Genomic DNA, 21,495 nt, shown 5'->3' with positions numbered 1-21,495 from the left:
TAGCAATATACGTGTCTCTAAAATAGTACAGTACACAGTATATAGTCATCATCATCATTGGCCGGCAAGATCCCTCCACTGCCCCTTGTCACAAGCAAGGTTGGCGATCTGCTTCTCAGTTAGCTGATTGTGCTAAAGTATACACATGTAGTATGATTTTATTGGTTACTGTTTTTAGATTCCTTTGTTAAACACTGACACATAAACTGAAATTGTAGTGACAGAAAAGTGTAAATGACGCTGGCTATAACAATGGTTGAAATGCAGTTTACTGTAACTTCTGTATGCAGACGAAAAAGTCTTCCAAGACTGGACTGCCAATGAAGATGTATGCATTGCCAAGTGATTGCTAAATGGGTTACATGATTGAACGATTTCCATATCTATCTTATGTAACACTGATCTCATCTCAGAGAAGTCATGATCACTTATAACTGCTGCAAATAAAGACCTACTGTTCCATTCAGGTAAACAAGAAATCATTGTAATCAGGATAAGAATAGAATAAAGGGCTTGGAAACTCTGAATATGTGTCTGAACCTTTTGTCAAACATTCAGCTACAAACACTGATGAGCTCATGATTTCTGTAAAGGTAAAAAAAGGTAAAGGTAGTCTTGTAACCTTTTTAAGGCCATAGGAGCAGTGGGTTGTTAATCCACTTATGTCTAGGGCAGTATTGGAAAGTGGAGCCCATCCCTCTCCTTCCACTGCCTTTTACCGCTCCAACCGAAGTCAGGTACCCATTTTACACCTGGGTGGAGTGAGGAAAGTCGTGTAAAGTGCCTTTCCCAAGGGCACAATGGCATCTGGCAGGATTTGAACCCGGGACCTCTTGGGTCTGAGCCGAACACTCTACCGTTGCACCACACGACCCCCATGATTTCTGTTTGATCATGAAAATCAAATAGCCATAATAGAGCAAAGTAGATGCATTTTGACAGGAAAAACATTCATGTGTTTTTAAAATTTAAGCGAATTAAAGCATATCCCAATTCTTGCGAGACATATCAAAATGCTGTTACCTCACTTACATGTATAATGATATCACACACACACAAAAGTATTTGTTGACTGTTCCCCCTTTCTTGTAAAATGAAACAAGCTACATGTTGTATATGTACCACAAGCATTACACCTTAATCTAGGAAACATTTGGAACAGATCAGTAGGGTCCGAACTGCCACGACATCCGTTTAATCACTGGGGCTTAACCTTGGCTTTGAACTCCTGCTGTGACCATTCCCAGAACCACGTACCTAATATATAACCAGACTGTGATAACAGGAAGAAAGGTTCTCTACAATTTCCAAGACGTGGAACACTTGGCACATTGCAAGGGCTGAGCAAAATTTCCTGGAGGAAAGGAAGCACATCCAGAAACAATTATCATTGTTCAAGAATCTTTTCTGGTCTTGTCTAAACCATATTAACCATTTTCATTTTGATCACTAAGTCTTGTTTCCAACTTGTTTCCTTGTAACAGACTGAACTAAAATATCTGTCTTCAATGGAAAACTTAATTTGTATTCATTCTTGTTCAAGTTGTCAGTCGTGTTTGCTTACTTAAAATTCTTGATTATTAATACAGGAAAAATGTATTGAGTCATCCAGTAAACACACATTATGGATTTCAATTTTCCAATTTTGAAACCATCCAGGGTAACCCCCCTCCCACACTATCCCCCCACTCAGTTTGCTACACTCCCTCGCATTTCCATCATGTTTTTCTAGAAAACCTCCGGATATCATACCATACCTTTTGTTAATGTACAAAAGTCTCTGACTCATCTCTATATTTGTTTTTTTTATATCCATTTTGGCTATACCATTGGCCCCAGGGGACAGTTTTACCCAACTGTTGGGTGTGGTTAATTAGATGCGGTGGGAATGGATCACTACACCGGGGCACACCTGAATTACCAGACCCACCGCCGTGTCATTTCTCCATATACGGCAACATCAAACAGAGTACATCTGCCGCATGGCCCGCCTTTCCAACGTCTCCTGTTACCATGGCAACAGGGCAATTATAACAGCATCGCCTAACACCTGCACAGCCTCATAGCAAAGGTGCAACAATAGCCTGAAACGCCTGGAGGGGGAGAGGGTTAACTAACTGGTTTGCTGGCATGCCAGGCATGGCAATTAGAGGTGACGTAGGAGCAAGTGGAGACAATAGCCGCTGAAGGTGGGAATCCTGAGGTGAGACCCACTTCCGGAAGTATCTAGGACAAAACGTCAGGACGACACTATCAAATGTATCCTGTGGGCTGGGTAAATTCCCCGTAGAAGAGGAGGAAACAACGTCAGCGACTGACGTAGCCTGCCGGCACATTTGGACAGCTGGAGACGGAGGTATTTAAACAGGGTGATAGCCAGACGACTGACCAGTCTTCACCGACCGCCGCTAAAGCCAAGACCACACACACCATGCGTCTCCAAAGTGTCTGGAATGTCCTGCTAGCTGTTGGATACTGGTGCCTTATCCATGTGGCCAAGGCACAGATTCAAACAGGTAAGAATACACTTTCCTACTACATATTCTAGAAAATATATTCACTGACTTGTATTGTTATTACAATAACACGTAACTACAACAAACAGCAGCATTTCTTTTATAAAACCAACAGAACAATGTAAAGTCCTTTTCCAAGGCATACTGCCAGCACAGTTACCACAACAGAACACAAATTCAGCCACATGAAAACCAAAGAAATCCAAATCTTATTAGTTTAGGTGAAAGGCATTTCATTTTTCTCCCAGGTAACATTCTGTACTCGTTCTAAAATCAATAGACAGTGGCAGACTACAATAGACCAACTAGCCAAGAGATAATCTGAATGGCAGCCCCAATAAAATGTAATTTTCCAAACCATTGAAGTGATTGCAGACATAAAGCGAGATGTCTCCAATACTGGTACATGGCAGCACAGCAGTACATCATTTAGGGCTCACAATCAGTAATACAGTGTTGGAACATTTTTCCACAACTTTATCTAGCAAACATACTCATCAGTTAGTTTGTCAATCCAAAGGAAGGCATAATTTAAGCAATCCAAAAGTTGTCTTCATAGATTTATCAAGTGATTTCTGAATGCCGATGTGTGTGTGGATACCCAGAATTAGAAATCTTTTGCTGTTGCGTTTAGTAGGTCACCTGACAGATGAGACTGATTGAAAATCTATCAAACTCGACACAGAAATTGCTGAGCACCGCATTTCCCCCTTAGAGTAGAGCAATCCTGGCTGTAGACATTTTCAAACAAACCTAAGCCCACACATGTGCTCCAAGGTCAGGGGGGCAAACTGGCAGACAACTCACAGCCAAGTGTACATTCCAGCGTTAAATGCTTTCAAAACATAGCATTTACACCACTGCGGTGACATAGCGGTTGGCCCAGCATTTTTATCAGACACAGGTGTACTCGCCACTGTGTGTAGACAGATCAAACACATAAACTCAAGCACACAATCAACATTAACTTTTATAGGCAATAATCAGGGGTAGACAATCAATAGGGACAAGCCACATGTGAGGCAAGCGGTAATCGTGACCAATACTCGACTTGTATCATGTCATCCTTGTTCACAGAAGAAGAGGAGCTTGAGAGTTCAACAGAGCCGTCATCCCTAGGAGTCATGACTACAAATATGCCAGGCATGTGTTTGAAGTTAAAGGGAGGGTGTGGGTCCTTCCTCAGTTGGATAATAAAAACCTCAATCTTCCTGAAGCGTGTAATTACTTGTTGCGGTGGCTGGGTGGGCAGCTTACTCTCCTTTCAGCGCTGTACGTGCTTCACATACTTGGTGTGTTATGTGGCAGGACCTGTTCATGTCTAGTGAGCTTAGCTATCCTGTGGGTGAACTGAGCTTATGCTTACATGTAGGTCTCTATGTGCATCTTGGTCTATATCGCAAACAATGCTGTACAGTTCGTAGCACAAATGGCAATTAAGAGTAAAAGACTGGACGATCTCTTGGGACGGGAAGGCACTGCAATCAGCTGGATGGTATGTACAAAAAATGTAAATCATAGCACACCTGTTTCACACAACAGTAACTGAAAGCATTTGAGACCAGCATTCTCTAAAAATGACGTTGTATTCCAAAATTTATGACCCTCCTTTTGTCAACTCCACATTCTTATCGTGGGAACAGCGACAGTAGAAGGGTCTAATATAATATTGCCATGGGCTTAATTCTTACTACACTGAACTGCACAGCATGGGAATTTTGCTCTAAGGCAAAATGTAAGGGTCAAAGTTTCAAGGTTCATTTAAATAAACTTGCAATGCTACGTAGTTATGTAGAACTTCTGGTATTTCGGAATTGCAGGACAGTCTCTGTATCAGTTGATCCAACATACAGCAATTACTGAAATGAACAGTCACACTCTGCCCCTAGTGGTATACTCCTAAATTCATAAAATCCAGGAATGGTTTGAAAGTACTTCAAAGGGTCCTACATATGCCATTATCAACACTGAGTCTTTTAGTACAGAAGTCTGAAAGGTCGGTTGGATCAAACAGTCAATTACGGCCAAGACTCCAATAGAAGCAAAACTAATTTGTCCTGACAATGTGACACAATTAGCTTTAATTTGCAGTCTGTCCACAAAGACATAGATTAACCATTATTTTCAGTAGACAGTGGGACTCCATTTTCCCTAAATGTCTCTGTCTGAGAAATGTTTCTAACTCACTGTAAATGTAGAACAGTAATATCCATGATTAAATTCTTCCCATCAGACGTGATCAGAGTAATCAGATGTTGGAGCAAGGTTACACAAGGCAGGCCCTTAAGCTTGGTTGGAGTAAAAATAAAGGGCTTGTTTGTAGTGCTTACAATTGAGATTGACGTCTCTGTGGCAAACTGAGGGCTTCACACATTCCTGTGATAGAAAGTTTCAGACATTTTGGGGCTCTTGCTTTCAACACCTTAGTGCCTGATGTCTGTGTTTAAATTCTTCAGAGATGAGAGTCAAAATTAGGTGTCAGAATAGTAAAGTGGTAGGTTGTAGCTTACTCAAAATTGAGTACTATATAAATGGAAAAGTACAAAATGTACTTAATGATATATATTCTACTGTCTTTTTTTAGATTATTACTCCAGTTTTCTTTTTTGATTTTTCTGTCACTGCATGTTTGAGTTTTGGGGCATGTGCAATGTGGCACCGTGTTCTGTTGTGGTATCCATTGGCAAAGAACAGTTACGTAGCCTTCAGACTAATTTTTGTAGGCTTACTCTTCAAGTACATCTAAAGGGCAAGAGGTATTGAGGCTATTGTCTACTTTATGACTGATGAAGAATGCTATATCAAAACTATCTAATTCTGACATTTTCCACAGATGACCAGTACAGTACTCAGGTCCTATGTCCTGCTAACTATGACGGGTTCTGTTTAAATGGAGGCACGTGCTTGCAAGTGCAGGTTGGACATAACCAGAGAACGCCAAGATGTCAGTAAGTATATTCTTTAAAGTCTCTCTTAGCTTTAGTGGATTAGCCTTGTCATTTAATGTTGTTATATTGCTCTACTACTACTAGTGAGTCCCATGCTGAGTTCCTGTTTTTTTTTTATTCCAACATTTCATGACCAAACATGGCGACGGCACACTCATGTTAGATCAACTTATTTTACGCCACCACCAACACAAAGTACAAATACAGGACAGGACAATACTCATTTTCACTTGAGTTAAGTGAGGAAAGTTGTGTCAAGTGCCTTTACCAAGGGCACAAGATCGGTGGCATGTCAGGACTCGAATCCGGGACCTTTTGGTCGAGCACTCTGCCGCTACGCCACACGACCCCACGTTCCTGTATTGCTATATGCCATTTAAAAGGATGATAAATTGTCTGTGGACTCAGCAAACATGTGTGCATTTTGCCAACAGGTGCACACACGAATATGTTGGACGTCGCTGTGAAAGATATAACCCAGTCTATATGGACTCCCAGGGTAGTAAGCCAGAGGACAAGAACTATGTGATTGTTGGAGCTGTGTGTGGTGCCGTCATCTTACTTGCCTTGGTTGGAATCATCTGTATCCTTGTAAGGTAGGTCCATGTCTTACATTGTGTATGCAATTCAATATATGTACAATGTACAACAAATCCTGGTTCTTCAGATCTACATCTACTAAATGTAAGTCCACCAACATCCCCCCCCCCAAAAAAAAACATGTTGTTCCCCCAAAAAAGTGTGTGGGGCCTTTACTGTTTCTAACCTGGTCTTGTTAACTTTTCTGATAATTAATTATCATAATTGGGCAAAAATATGTACTGACTAAATGTGCTTGCAATCTTTGAAAGTGTAGGCATGCAAGTAAAAAAAGACAGCATCTTAACATTAAAATGGAAGTTATCACCTCATTTTACGTGGTCATGATTATACTCTCCTTAGAATTTCACCAGGACTGTAGACTATATAATTATAGTAACACATTATTATACCCCTGCATTACTCTGTAGGAAAACACAAAGCCAGGATAACAGCCCTGAACCCCTTGTGACTAGAGAGGCCCTAGTCTAACCCAGCTTCCTTCTGCCTTCCTGCAGTTGGAAACGGGATCGCCAGGCCAGAAGAAACTCCACAGATGCAGAGAAGAACAGACAGGAAAATGGCCACCTAACTGAGGGTGACTACTGATGACTTCAGAGTTCAAATACATGTAAGAAGAATCAGAACTCTGATGGTTGTCAAACCTTGTAAATTGCTAAATTTTTCACCTACATATTATTTCTAATCAATATGTATTGAAGATGTCCTTACCTGGGGCAGTATTGTGGTACAAAACAGTATGCATGCAGAAACTAAAGGCCAAAAGACAGATACAGGCAAAACCATGGGATGTGGATAGGTCGGGCTGGGTTTTGGTTAAGCAGGAACCAACATGGTGCAAGTGCATTTGTCGACAATGTCCTAAAACTTCTTTATGATACCACATGCATGTTAAGAACATAGAAGACCACACAAATGCATGTATAGAGGCAGATGTTCTGAAGGATTATGGCCTGTTGATTACACTTTTTTTACATACAGTCTGGAGCTATATAACACATGTATTTAATATGTAAATATGAAAATAGTGTACTGTGTCACAATTAGAAATAGGCTGATGGAGGAATGCAGACAATGCCTTCTGTGCAAGGCAGACTGGCCAATAGTATATAAAATTATAGAGTCTCTAACAGTACACATTGAATATGTGAGCATGTGGCAGTAGATGTTTCTGTCTTAGGTGCCATTGATGCTGCCTGATTAGTAGCTACACGTCAATCCAAAAAATTAGTAAAATTGGCTCAGCTATCCACATACAATTCAGCTTGCTCCAGGTCAAAATTAGAAACAATCTTGTAGAAGTGTGTTGTTTGCATGCATGTCAGATTCAAAGGATTAATGTAGGCACAACAAATGTTGTGTAACTGTCAGCCTGACAGTGTACAATTTCTTTGTATGTACTCTAGGCATGACAATAGGCTTTGTGACAATGTCACCAACAAATTATTGTAAACTAATGTGGGATGAATTCAAGTAGAAAAATAAAGCAAAAAAGATAATTAGACACATATGAGTTAATTGTTTCTCTTATTTACCCCAGTAGCAAGGTTCTTCATGAACCACAACATGCTTTAATTTTTAAACCTCTGGACAGGACTCAACAAACTGACCATACTCGACGTACCTTTCCCACAATCCCTATGCCTGCGTCAGCTGCCTGGATCATGCTGACATCATTCCCACCATCCCCTGTAGACGAAACAAGAGAAATAGTCACACCAGTTAAGGAACTTAGTTAAAGAACACACCACACTTACTAAAAAGAGGAGGGGACCTTCCCGGTGTGAGTGATCAAACCTTACCGTCTGGTCTCAGGTTTGATATCTTGAAGAGGTGATAGTCACCTGTTATGTCAATCCTTACACAAATGTGTTAAATCATAAATAAATAAATGAATATATAAATGTATGTCCCTCCATACCTATAGCTGCACATCTCCTGCGAGTGTGTTGCTTGATGAGTCGGACCACCTCAGCCTTCTGAGTGGGAGAACATCTGCAGATAATGACAGCAGGGCACTGACAGGCCAGCTCCATAAACTCATGCTCATAGTACTTCAGACAAACCTGCAATACACACAAACAACACACCAAGGATCAGCACTCTTAGACAAACATGTACATTGTAGAGTATCATTACATGAGCACAGCTTGAATTAATGGATTCTAACCATTGTGTCTTGACAAATTCACAGACTGAAGCAGTTACCATTTGATACAATTTATACCTCGTGAACCTTTTAATCTTAATATCATATGAAAGAGATATAACTGAAGTTTGCATACACTTAAGTAATGTTTTCTGATTGTCAAAAGCTGCCCTGTGAAGTCTTATAGCTATAAATCAAGAAAAGACATCAATCTAATGACCCTGTTTATGCCCCACATCCCCCCAGGGTTCACAAGGCGGGTCTCATAACAGTTAATGACAATAGATAATGTCATGACCCTGGTGAGAACAGACAACCCCACCTACTGTCTGGGAATATTTTTAGGTACTATATATATATAAGGCAGGTTAGCTGCTATATTTGATATTCATAAGGCTCTTCTGACTAAGCTTAGACTAGAGGAATGTCAAGAAATATCCTCATTACAAAATATGATACTAATGCAACACCCACTACTGTAACTTCATAGAACAAAATCTTACATATTGCACTATCAATATTGCTTGGGGCTGAAGAATTAAGTGGAAGAACAATACTTCTCTTTGTGCCAAACTCATGTGTATGTCTAATGGCCTTGCTATATATACAAGTGGGCAGCACACATTTCAAGCATAAATCACTACATCTTACACCTAACTACCCTGCAACCTCACATGATTATGGGAAGTGATCAAATTGGTACATGTACCACCCATGAAGGAAAACCATGTTTTCTCTTGGGAAAGTGCACTTGTCTAGTCTTGTTTACCAAGGCTTATGTGTAGCCTGAAGGCAGGACCATCAAAGGTTATAAATAGACTGTGAGTTGGGAAAATTCTGGTTGTGTTACCTCCATGGAGTCCCCCCTGATGACCAGGGCTGAGTCGTTCTTTCTCCTGAAGGCGTTCAGCTCCAAGTGAGCCTCAGCTCGATTACTGACCTGGAAATACAGTCAGGAAACACAACTGTTACATTTTGAATTGATTGGTCATTCATCATCCTGATGAAGGTGTCAGTGGTCGTTGATAATTCAATCTCTGTGTAACCCTTGTGTTGGAATAAAATTTGCAACATTTTACTATACAACTCTTAGTCTTACACTTCTTATCAAGGGAGTAAACGGGAAGATTCAATGGGTAGAAGAATCAGACTGATAGTACAAGGGACAAAGAGAGACTTTTAAAAAAATACATTAAAAATGCAATCTCAACACAACCAAACACCTGCAATGGCCTTACTGACCTGTTTGAAGACATGTATGGTCTGTGTTCTGGAGACAAGTCGGGAACTCTTGGCGATACACTCGGCTGTCTCCAGTTTGTCTCCTGTTAACATCCAGACCTACAACACAAGAGGAGTGACATTGAAGTTCATCTTATATATAACTCTGTTATACATGTACATGAGCTACTAGTACTAGATAAAGTATATTTTCTGTCCCTGGTGGAATTGTAACAATAGTACATCTATGCTATCAGGCTGATAACACATCTCAGTACTAGTTATATCTTATTGTTCAGTAAAATAAATACCACACATGAGAATTCCAACAGGCTTTACCTTAATGCCTGCATTTCTCAGCAGCTCCAGAGTAGGCCTAACATCAGCCTGGAAGGAAAAAAATAACACCCCCTAGTGTACAAACTGAAAACTGCAGCTGTGAGTATATGGTTATGATTTCTACTTCATGATGAAATCAAGTGCTCATCACAGTCATCAAACAGTACCTCAAAATTCCCATTGCACAACATCAGATGAGCACAAAGCAATAGGAAAATTCAAAAAGATGCTCACATCCATTTCAATTCTAATCATAAAACTTGTCATTTAGGGGGTGAATCCAGTGTATCTAAGATCACATCTGTCCATGGAGCTGTTACTGCTGTATCAAAAGGTGCCTTTATATGATATGCCAACTCAGTTCAGGATGAAGAAATAGCTTGCAAGTGACAAAAACACTCACGCTGTGTAAATACTTTTCGAAACCCTATGTATACCTGATCTATGCCTTTACCTGAGCTGTAACACAGTGGAGCAACCAGGTGAACCCACACCTGCCCTGCCCTGGGACTCACCTGTAGTTTATCCTCCACCCCAGTCAGACACAGGAGCTCCATGTCTCTCTCCAGACTCTCCACCACTGCACTCACCTTCAGCGCTCTGTCCTGCACACTCAGCTTCGCACTGTTGTACCGGCTCTGCAGGGTTTAATCATACTATTGAAAGCAAAAGCTGATACAATATGGAAACATGTAGAGATGGATAGTGTTGATAGTTGAAAGACCGGGTAGCAAGTGACATGTAGTTGACTTCAATAATTTCTGTGCTATCCAACAGTTTTGTGAATCTTGAACATCAGATTGAAGTAAATAGTTTGTTCAGATTCTTACATGAAAAAATCTGAATCCCATGAGTTGTGCCATCCTACCTCAAAGTCCTGGTACTGCTCTTCTGTTAGAGTCTTCTTGGCCACCACCAGGGTCCTCAGCCCTTCCCGTGCCATATTGCCACACTAAAGACAGTCAACAAGGCACAGTTTAATGTCATCAGTCCCTTCTACTTGTACTTGTATGTCTATTTATCCCTCTATATTTCCCTGATGTAATCTTTATTGACACAACAAAAGTACAGCAACTATATAATATATAATTCCAAATTGGCTATGTAGAAAGACAGCAGCAGGGAAAAAGAAAGCCATCTAGCAGTTATCATAAAAGCAATCATAGCAAAATTTAAGTTCCAACTGTACCTCCTCATCCAGCCAATCGTTGTACTGCACAATAGATGACATCACAACATCGGCACCCTTCATGTAGAAGGTGATCTCTCCTGTCACCTCCTCCTGAGGGAAAAATAAAGTCAACAGTCTTCATGATTGTCCAGTAAACACATTTTATTAACTCTTTAAGGTGACCCCTGATCTTAATGCTACACTTAGCCTGTGCCATATACTGCAGTCTAAGACATTTGAAATGATACATTGCTTGGGAAGCCCTGTCTAGCTACATGTAGTATGGTCACATGTTACAAAAATCTTTGCCCTCCACAATGCACATATCTGGCACACTTCTTCATAGATCATAGTTATAATGATTTTTATGACAATATGGGTATTTACATTTGTACATATGTGACCAGAATGAAAGTCCAGCAAGACAATAAAAAAACATTCATGTACAGACAGCCATCAAAAAGAATCACATGTTAAATTGAGCATGACAATTTCAGAGAAGTAGTAAATAAGATACAGTGAACTGAACCCTAAAAAAAGCGACCAGAGAAGGAGTTGCTGACCCTGACGATGATGCCCATCCTCTTGCTCTCGGAGGTGAAGGGGAACACCTGCAGGATGTCGTAGGTCTGGATGGCTCCGCTGGGGGTCAGGAGCTGCATGGACGTCAGGTCTCTCCTGATCAGCTTTAACCCAACCTCCTCAGTCCATGTCACCAGGGCAACCTAGTCAGGATAAATTTAAAGGGAGTACCAAAGAATATACTCAAGTTATCCTGCTAACAAACGACAAACACAAAAGGCCCACTGCAGTGACGTAGGGACCCCCCACGAAGCCCATTTTTGAACTTGACCTTAGTCTCCCCGACAGTAACCTGCCTGCCAAAAATCATGAACTTCAAGAGTTATGCTGCTAAATCCACAGTCTCCCACACTATAGCAAACTGATTTTATATCCTTCTGACGAAGGCAAGAGGCTACAGATAAAAGAGCTTGCCCCAATACACATAAAGAAAGGGTTGGGCTCCCCACTGGATGTTATGTCCCGCATGGGACTTAAGGCATAAACTTAAGGTCATGGAAACTTTGAAATCTAGATGCAAATTGAAATAAGAAACACACACAGAAAGTACGAGAAGAATTTAAAGGAAAGGCATGAACAATGCCATCCTGTCCTGCCATTATGAAGGTACAAATAAATCATACTCCTGACCTCATCAGGACTGGAGGCCTGGTATGTGATAGTCTTGTCCCCCTCCTGGTCTGCCTCCACCTGATCTGCCTCCACCTCTTCATTCTCCTCCTCCTCACTCTCGTACACCGGCGTGACGTTGTGGCAGAGTGCCAGCGCCTTCACTGCCTCCAGTACACGGGTCACCACAGTACGCCGGATCTGGGAGTCAGAGTAAGGCCATGTGTCAACTCTGACTGCAGGGTAGGAGCAACTATACCATCCTATGTGTGGTGGTGGGACTTTGGCACACTGTTATGTCAATTCACATGTTAATTGTATTTTGTTGTGTGGTACTGCTAAAATAAGTTTAACAGTGCCACACAGTCCTTGTTATTGTATCATTATATATATATGTTGATGAATAAAAAACTATACAAACATATACCTTGCTTACTGAAATTTGTGTTTTGTCTTTACATGTAGCTCTCTAGTGATAGATACTCCTTCAGGAGAGAAGTTCAGGAGAAGAAATTCAGATCCCATTTAGAGCTAATACTCAGTCAGACATAATGAGCAAACTTCTCTATAGATCTAATGCTCATATCTAATATTACTTTAAGTTGCCATTCCTTACAAAAACATCATCCAGTTTTGATAAGTTTTCACAAAGTTTTCCAATCAATGTCTTTGCAATGAAATCAATATTAGAGTTTATGGCATTGATGATTTGCTACAGACTGCATGCCTTACCGAGATTGGCACTTTGCAGTAACTTTGTACCAAGAGATAAGGCACCAGCCTCATAGTTTACAATCAATAGAGTCAAGTAGACATTAGCCACATAAAGTGGAAGGCAGTAGACTGTACTCCACCATGGGCTGCTGGGGAGTGGCTGACCCCTTCCTGCTGGGTGTGGACGTGGTGCTGGCCGGCTGACCGCCAACAGTCGGGTGAGCATACGCCGTCCGCAGGTGGCTCACAACCTTGGGTTTGGATTATTAAAGGTCGTTAATGAAAGACTGAGAATTTTCAGTTAACAAATTACCTATCATCAATGAAACATCTAATATGGAATAGCTGATGAGGGTGATTCAGGTACAGGCAGCTTTTTTTCAATGCTTGCCAGTACTTCAATGACAAGGTTGTAGAACAAAAGTGTGTGTGCTTACCTCATCCATGGAATCCCCACTGAAGGACACAGTCCCCAGGTGGATCTTTTTGAAGACCTGTAGTCAGACAGACAGAAAGATAGAACTTCTCAGTGCTATTCATTCAGATATAGTGTAACAAATTTTACATGTTTTATAATGAGAGCAGGGCAGTTCAACTTTCTGTTAAGTCTTGAATAAGAAATACGAGGCAGAGTAAAACAGATTACAGGAAATGAGTTCTCAAAGCAGAGTGCTAAGAAATAATGCTAACTAACTTTGGATACCCAAGATATGCACTGACTATTAACCCTTGTCCTACCCCATATATTGCACATACAGTACCATCTATATACTGCCCTGCATATGTACGATTTGGGGGTGTTTCTCGTGCAACGCATCACACCGCACCGAAACGCAATGAGGTGCAGAAGCAACTATGCCACTGTGAGGCAAAAAAAGTCAAGGGTCTGTGACCTGATTAAGACATCAAATTATTTAAAAATATTGTGTAAAAATGCCAGGAGTACATGGGTTAACAAAAGCTGTTTAAAAAGGGTACATGATGGCCAACCATTTCATTCTGTGTGAGCGTGCCTGTCTTGTCAGACAGGAGGTACAGGATCCTGCCCAGGTCCTCGGTGATGGTACTGCTGCGGACGACTGTCCCTGGGATCTCCTTATCTCTGGAAATCATCCAGGAGTAGGCTGCCTTCCCCATGTCAAGGTTCACTCTCAGACTGTACAACACAACATTTAGGACGGATTACTTTCCAACTGTAAAAATTAGATATATATATACTAGAATGGCATGCTGGCAAGCTATCATAATGATCAAATGTTCTTTACTAATTACTAAGTTAAACATAATCATTAAATACTATTGAGCACAAGTCACATTTTATCTGGATAGAGATAAATACTGGGCATCACCCCTTTAGTTGGAGTCAAGTGTCAAAGAAGTGGTACAAAAAAAATTGGAACAGTAACAGAAATTATGGTAACATCATCCCTAGTACTAAAATCAATGTAGGGAGCAGAACACACCTCAAGAAATCATCAGCTAGAATGCCCTCTTATTATACCTTACACCAGTCTACTGAAAGTCTTAAACTCACCTTATGGGAATGATGTAGGAGAACAAGAGGATGAACCTGAAGAAGTATCTGTACCACGGTCCACCAAAACCCTGCAGAAAACAGAGTTACATGCAATTGGAATTTTTCATTTCTACACCTTTGCAAATATCTACTAATTTTAAACTACTTTCTTGGGGCTAAAGACACAATGTTTCTACCAAGAAGCTAGCTTTCAAGTCAAAATGACTATCCTGAACTAGAGTTATTTTGCTGTGAATAACAGAACACTCAAGAAAAGGCATTGGACTGTCTTAGACAGGGCAGCATCAGCTGACTGACCTTGAGTATCATCATCACCAGGGACAGCACTACAACAGCAAAGAACAGCACTTTGGTCAGCCGGTTAATCTCCAGGTCCAGCAAACCAACCTACAAGGACAGAATGTTTCAACACATTTCTTACTACATGCAGTACATATATGTACCTATATGTATGTAACAAACCATCTAGTAGGTATCTTGAATAATTTGCTTCTGTGAGTAAATAAGATGCAGGTAAAATTGCAATTGCAAGGTTAAAACAATCTACAATCTACTTTTATTTGGTTCACAAATTAGTAAGTACAGTACACTGTAATTTCAGCGTTGTAAGAAGGCTATATCTAGTATAGTAAACAATTTGCATTTTGGTTCTACCTGACAGTGTACATACTTATATTAGATATTCCCACAGTAACCAGATACTGTTGTAATGGCCAAGTGGGTAGAGTGCATTTGGTTGGTCGTGAGTTCGATCCCAGGCCGAGTCATACCAGAGACTTAAAAAATGGTACAAACTGCTTTCTCTGCTGAGCACTCAGCATTTGGGAAAGAGTATGGGAGTTGAACACATACCACTATCAGTGGACTAGCCCCCTGCTGTAGTGATTGCACTGTTCTGTATGGCCCAGGGCAACTGAAGTGGAGATGGGCGCCGACCTATGCGTCACTTTTAAACCAGATTCCACGGTATGCTAACCTTTGAGGGTGGATGAGAGGTGTTCATGACACTCCTAGTCTCTGCCCCAGTGTAGATGACCACTCCCAGGGCCGTCCCTGAGGCTACCACAGTGTTGGACCACAGGGTGTTCTCCACACTTAGCGAGTCTTCTGCTTTATTCTCATCATTCTGACCAAAAAATCATACAAATTGTCAGAGGGCAATGACTAGAAAAAAACAGTTCACTCCAAAATGGCAAACTGTGCATAATTTTTAGCAAAATGAAATTCAATAAACTTTTGCTGAAGGAACACACCAAGATTAAACTGTATTGAAAGAATGAGGTAACATGTATTTATAGTCAAGAGCCAATTCTCTGCATTTAGAATCAGATCTTCAACTTACCCTGGAGAAATTTCCGATAAAACTGTGAATGTTCCTCTGTGGCTTTTCTGCATACACATTGGCCTCTATGTGTAATAGGTCCTGTAGAAGGACAAACAAGTTGATATCTAAGACATGTACATGTATATGACTTAGTTGACAGTAGATAATTCATATCACTGCTTTAAAGAAAGAAGTTCCCTCATCCCTGACAATTACACAAAACATTAATCATTTTGATTTTTATTTGACATGCTGGCAGAGGGTGACATGAATAAGATGTTGTCTTACCGAGTCTATAGCTAGTGCCTGTGTGCTAGGGATGGCCAGTCTTAGCTTCCAGTCTGTCTCCCCATCCAACTGGTCTGTGCGAATGAAACAGGCACCTAGAAGGAACACAGTGGGTAGCATGGTCAAGTTACACTAAGAGTTATAATTGTAGATGAACATAGAGTCCAATGATGCTGGTTAATGGAGATATTATTTGCTTATTTTATCAGATTGACTGTTTTCCCTTTTAAAGTTGAAGCAAAGATGGCACCTGAAATTTACACATGATATCAACCAGAAATTTAGGCAGCTATACTCATACTATACTTATAGCAGTGTACATTAACACACATTCCAGAAACTCAAAAGACAAGTCATTCAGTTTTCCCCTACCATTTTTCTCTGTGGTCTTGAGAAAGACCATGTCAGCTGGAACTCTCTGGTTCTTCTCCACGTAGATTAGGTCAGACACCTGGATATCTGCACTGCTCACACGGACTACACCTGTAGGAATAAATATAATGTTTTTTTTCAAATGCAATAATTGCAAAAACACAGTTGACACCTGGCAGCTGAAGCTGAAGTATGTGTAACTGTTCACAAAAATGCAACCATTACAAGATAACCTTAGTTACATAGGTGGCAAATTGGATTATTACATAGATAAACAATGAAAACAGTGAGCATTGTATAGTAAACACATTATAACAACCAAATCAGCACCAAGGGCAGTGGTCAGGAGGCTGGTCCACTTCTGTTCAACTATAAAACTATCAAACACTTTCTCTTGACTCCTGAGGGCTAAGCAGAGAAAGCAGTATGTGCTATTTCTTAGTCTTTGATATGAACTAGCCAGGGTTTGAATATGCCACTTCTCAAATGCAAGTTAAGTAATGTACACACTTGGCCATCATACCCTTTGGTCAGCACCAAGGACAGACCCAGCCAGAACAGGACTATTGAGTTTAATCTCGAGCATTTTCTACATAACCTCAAACACAATTTCCCTTCCCCTTTCAAGCATTCAGCTGGGTTTAATGCTCATGAATCATGTTTATGAAAGCAGACCAATTTTCCTCTGTTAAAAAACGAAATTACAACATGATGAATTCACTTTGCAGATAATGTAATGAATACAATCACTGTGACTGTGGGGTTGTTATGAGGAAATTAGATCTATTTCTATCACAAGTGCAGACCTCTGTTGGTGAGCTTCTTGTACTGCTGTGAGTTGACCTCCCTGTCTCTTCTCCACCTGTTAATCTCGTCTACAGCTTCTCGGCACATGGTCACAGATAGCACAAAACCCTGGGGACAAGACACAACTGATTATCACATGGTCACACTCACAGCACAAAAGCCTGGGAACAAGACAGAAGAACTAGTTATTAGAAATGAGATATTTCAGGTGCCTTTAGATGGCTTGATCTAAACAGATATCCCAACACTTTTGCCCTTTCTCAACTCTTGCCCCTCCCTGACTTTTGCCTTTCCTCAACTCTTCCCCCCTTCCCTTTGATAGTTACTGCATCATCCCCTACTGATACCCAGTCCCACAAGCCTAGGCCTCAATCCAGACATGTGAATGCTTACCTTTAACAGCAGAAAATTGCCATGTAAATTTTTCAGTATAGATAAGGCAAAAATCAATACATTCCCTGAACCTGTGTTACTTGTGCAGTGGTGTCCTACATGTATGGGTGCAGAGTACAGTAGATCCCTGTCAGGTTTCATTTTTCTCCATCTATGTACAGAATATCTTCATATCTTATGACAAAATTTCAACACAATTCCTTGCCCTTACCCTATTATCAAGCAAATTTGTTTTCCTTCATTAATAAAGATTGATAAATCATGTATACAAACCAGAGGTGCCCAGTAGGTGTACAGGTAGCCGATCTTCAGGTCGGGGATAAACTGGGAGAGAGCCACGACCAGGAAGTACAGGTTCAGGAAGAACTTAAACTGGTCATAAAGTACCTGCAAACAGCAGCAGAAAGAACACTGATTATCATCACAAACAAACAAACTTGAAGTACTTTCAAAGAAACTGGAGGAAAACCAAATTTTTATTTTATTTATTTTCTGTCATATTTAAACAGGCCTAGGGTTTCCCACTCAGTGATGACACTACTTTTCAGGGGGCCCTGTATTACACAAATAAACAAAATGCATAAAGTCATGTACAAACAATAAAATTAAGATACAACAATAAATAATGACAATGATAATAAAGAAAAACAGTGACTAACCAATAACAATAAGAGATAATAATAATAACAAAATATACAAATTGTTAAAAAAATTAAAATGTATCTCATGGAAACAAAGTTTGCTTCTAGAATCTTACCCCTGGCACAAATGTGATGATGTTAAACTTCTGGTTCCTGATCACATTGGGCGGATATCTCTCCTCATTCCGGTCTGGCCGGTTGAACCAGACAGTTCTGGGTTTGGGCTCCGACCTGCGCCGACATCTGGACAGCAGACACTCACAGCAGCTAAGGAAGGGTACAGCATCCATTAATGTAAAGGTCAAGTTGTGTTTCAAGATGACAGTAATATTCTCACAGCAGTTAGATACATGGTACAGCATCCATTGATGTAAAGGTCAAATTGTGTTTCAAGATGTCATACAGATATTCTCAGTAATACTATTACTTAATGTCTACCACAGTCTATTTGGTTAGTCTCCAAGCAGATCCCTTTTGGTGACAAGTATCCATTAGCCAGAGGAGTTTGCGTGCCCACTGAAAGCTAATGGATACTGTCTTGCCACCAAAAGGGACCTGCTTGGAGAATACTATTTGTTATGACTGCCTATAAAACTACCTCTTCTTCTTTGATTGTACTTAGTACTTACATACTTCTTCATTCTTTTTCAACCTTTCTTTATCTTTATTGTTTGTACTTGCTCTTCATTCAACATTTTGACTCATTTACATCTAAATCACCAGCATTTCTTCTGTCTAGGCTGAAACTGTGTGGATGGTGTTCAAAACCAAGGACAGGTCTGTTAAAATGTGTGTGGATGGTGTTCAGCACCAAGGACAGGTCTTTCTAATGTGTGTGGATGGAGTTCAGCACCAAGGACAGGTCTTTCTAATGTGTGTGGATGGAGTTCAGCACCAAGGACAGGTCTTTCTAATGTGTGTGAATGGAGTTCAGCACCAAGGACAGGTCTGTTTCAATGTGTGTGGATGGAGTTCAGCACCAAGGACAGGTCTGTTAAAATGTGTGTGGATGGTGTTCAGCACCAAGGACAGGTCTTTCTAATGTGTGTGGATGGAGTTCAGCACAAAGGACAGGTCTGTTCCAATGTGTGTGGATGGAGTTCAGCACCAAGGACAGGTCTGTTAAAATGTGTGTGGATGGAGTTCAGCACCAAGGACAGGTCTGTTCTAATGTGTGTGAATGGAGTTCAGCACCAAGGACAGATCTGTTCTAATGTGTGTTGATGGAGTTCAGCACCAAGGACAGGTCTGTTCTAATGTGTGTGGATGGAGTTCAGCACCAAGGACAGGTCTGTTCTAATGTGTGTGGATGGAGTTCAGCACCAAGGACAGGTCTGTTCTAATGTGTGTGGATGGAGATCAGCACCGAAGGGGTCTGTTCTAATGTGTGTGGATGGAGTTCAGCACCAAGGACAGGTCTGTTCTAATGTGTGTGGATGGAGTTCAGCGCCAAGGACAGGTCTGTTCTAATGTGTGTGGATGGAGTTCAGCACCAAGGACAGGTCTGTTCTAATGTGTGTGGATGGAGTTCAGCACCAAGGACAGGTCTGTTCTAATGTGTGTGGATGAAGTCTTGTCTACTAGTATTTGATATGACTGCCTCTAAAACTACCTCTTCTTCTTGATTGTACTTAGTACTTACTTCTTCATTCCTTTTCAACCTTCCTTTATCCTCATTGTTTGTACAAATATTCTTCAACATTTTGACTCATTTACATCTAAATCATCAGCATTCTTCACCGACCTGTCCCAGCAATTTTTCACCCCGTCTGAAAAGGCCGACAAGCCCTTCTTCTGGGGTTGCCTGGTCCTGGACAGCAGGGACTCCCCATCCTCACTCTCAAACCCATCCTCAGACAGCATCAGTGGCACCTCATCCATGCTGGACGACTCATCTTCTGAGTGGAATCTGTTTTATACAAAAATTGCATTGTAAAAAATTATGCTATACGGGTACATAGAAATCACAACTAAGTCTCTAAATCAAGCATAGCTTGATATACATGTACTAGTATATAAGCCATGGGCAAGTATATCTTCCAGTATACTAAGTATCACCATCCTTTCATTCTTAGACTTAAAGATTTGCAATATAGATGCTTTAAAATACCACTTTCTGCAACATACAATAAAAATAATGTACATATGATTATATATTTTCTACAATATTTTTTGTGGTCCTTTGATTGAGAGTTTTGACACATACATTACCCTGGACTGATGATGTGACAATTGAATGGCATTGAGCCAGATATGCATGCATTACCTGTTAGTTAGAACCAGATAGTGACTGTACAGTTTTCTACGATGTCAAGTATCAGCTACTTCATGTAGTACCATATCTTGAAAATATTTCTTAACCACATGTAACTAGAGGATATATAAGGTTTACAAAGATGGGGACATTGGATGGCCAGGACACAATGGAGGGATTCCTTTCTTTCTATCTATCTAAGTTCTTTATATTACAATTTAAGACTGACATAAAAAAAGAGTTGACAATAGACTGGAGTTGATAAAAGTGACTATCAAAAATTCTTACATGCCTTTAAGTTTAACTAAGGATTATCAAAAGTTGACAAAATAGATTTTGTGCACACAACGAAAGAATGTGAATATTTTTTAAATTCAATTTTCATATTCATAATCATACATGCAACTTCCTCAGGCATAAACTGTTGAATGCAGCTGTATTGCTCAAGTTGAGTGCCATCCAACCTTGGACAGTTATTAGATGCTTGAAAACATGAAATGTATTTTTACCTGAACAAAATGAATGTATTTCAGACAACATCCATGCAAAAATACAAAAAGGTGGTTAGTGGGACCTAGACTCATACACATAGCATGATTCCCACCTGGTAACATGAAGAATTTTTCCTAGCAACACTGTTGAAAAGATGGTGTCACATTAGTTTAAAAAATATGTCTTCCAGACACAGTTTTGAACTAAATTAGTAAATACTAATTAAGTTATGCTTTTAAAGCAAATTACCGTCTATCTTTTTCAGATCACTACATCTTTACAAAATACTCATATATGTATCCACAGTGAGCTTTTAGCAGTCACCGAACCCTTCCATTTGCAGGAAATGATACATTAAATTGAACCACTGACAGATAAGGGGCCATAAGGGCATTGCTTAGGACATAACAGAAAACTGCAGACTTTTGGCTACACTGTCCATGTAGCTGATGATCATTGCCTATCATTCTTATTCAAGTAGTTGTCACATATCAAAAATTGACTTAATTATTGTCTTGTGGGGCTGACAAAGCTACAG

The 21,495-nt window shown here is 40.3% G+C and overlaps 2 protein-coding genes across 5 annotated transcripts in view; one reads left to right on the top strand and one right to left on the bottom strand.

The window, feature by feature from the left end:
• Nucleotides 1-21,495, bottom strand: part of LOC109473584 (probable phospholipid-transporting ATPase IIB) — a 32,213-nt gene that overhangs the window by 9,735 nt on the left and 983 nt on the right. The window contains exons 2-24 of the mRNA XM_019773484.1: nt 19,956-20,120; nt 18,328-18,478; nt 17,844-17,957; nt 17,177-17,285; nt 16,371-16,481; nt 15,999-16,093; nt 15,729-15,809; nt 15,363-15,512; nt 14,684-14,773; nt 14,384-14,454; nt 13,840-14,005; nt 13,287-13,343; nt 12,990-13,100; nt 12,157-12,336; nt 11,508-11,669; nt 10,963-11,055; nt 10,642-10,725; nt 10,289-10,411; nt 9,774-9,821; nt 9,456-9,554; nt 9,064-9,153; nt 7,986-8,130; nt 7,689-7,753 (exon numbers count right to left, since the gene is read on the bottom strand). Coding sequence (XP_019629043.1) covers nt 7,689-7,753; nt 7,986-8,130; nt 9,064-9,153; nt 9,456-9,554; nt 9,774-9,821; nt 10,289-10,411; nt 10,642-10,725; nt 10,963-11,055; nt 11,508-11,669; nt 12,157-12,336; nt 12,990-13,100; nt 13,287-13,343; nt 13,840-14,005; nt 14,384-14,454; nt 14,684-14,773; nt 15,363-15,512; nt 15,729-15,809; nt 15,999-16,093; nt 16,371-16,481; nt 17,177-17,285; nt 17,844-17,957; nt 18,328-18,478; nt 19,956-20,120 — 2,560 coding nt within the window. The remainder of the gene's footprint in view (nt 1-7,688; nt 7,754-7,985; nt 8,131-9,063; nt 9,154-9,455; nt 9,555-9,773; nt 9,822-10,288; nt 10,412-10,641; nt 10,726-10,962; nt 11,056-11,507; nt 11,670-12,156; nt 12,337-12,989; nt 13,101-13,286; nt 13,344-13,839; nt 14,006-14,383; nt 14,455-14,683; nt 14,774-15,362; nt 15,513-15,728; nt 15,810-15,998; nt 16,094-16,370; nt 16,482-17,176; nt 17,286-17,843; nt 17,958-18,327; nt 18,479-19,955; nt 20,121-21,495) is intronic.
• LOC109473622 (tomoregulin-2-like) lies at nt 1,977-7,670 on the top strand. Of its 4 annotated transcripts, none has more exons than XM_019773550.1 (5): nt 1,977-2,516; nt 3,594-3,659; nt 5,350-5,464; nt 5,899-6,060; nt 6,475-7,670. In XM_019773550.1, the coding sequence occupies exons 1-5, from the start codon at nt 2,432-2,434 to the stop codon at nt 6,533-6,535; spliced, it is 489 nt and encodes a 162-aa protein (XP_019629109.1). In that variant the 5' UTR covers nt 1,977-2,431; the 3' UTR covers nt 6,536-7,670. The 4 variants fall into 4 exon arrangements, with proteins under 4 accessions (XP_019629109.1, XP_019629108.1, XP_019629111.1 ...); XM_019773549.1 differs by having other exon boundaries at nt 1,984-2,516; nt 6,562-7,665; XM_019773552.1 differs by lacking the exon at nt 3,594-3,659 and having other exon boundaries at nt 1,984-2,516; nt 6,475-7,668.

This window comes from Branchiostoma belcheri, unplaced genomic scaffold (genome assembly GCF_001625305.1).
Source record: "Branchiostoma belcheri isolate BF01 breed outbred unplaced genomic scaffold, Haploidv18h27 scaffold3, whole genome shotgun sequence".
Classification (NCBI taxonomy): Eukaryota; Metazoa; Chordata; class Leptocardii; order Amphioxiformes; family Branchiostomatidae; genus Branchiostoma; species Branchiostoma belcheri.
Note: the sequence above shows the minus strand (reverse complement) of the source record. Positions and strands in the feature narration are given on the sequence as shown.

Excerpts from the sequence above, each read along its gene's own strand:
- LOC109473622 (XM_019773549.1), top strand. The coding sequence starts at position 2,432 with ATGCGTCTCCAAAGTGTCTGGAATGTCCTGCTAGCTGTTGGATACTGG. Across the intron at positions 2,517-3,593 it reads CAAGGCACAGATTCAAACAG|AAGAAGAGGAGCTTGAGAGT; the intron begins GTAAGAATACAC and ends CCTTGTTCACAG. Across the intron at positions 6,061-6,561 it reads ATCATCTGTATCCTTGTAAG|TTGGAAACGGGATCGCCAGG; the intron begins GTAGGTCCATGT and ends GCCTTCCTGCAG.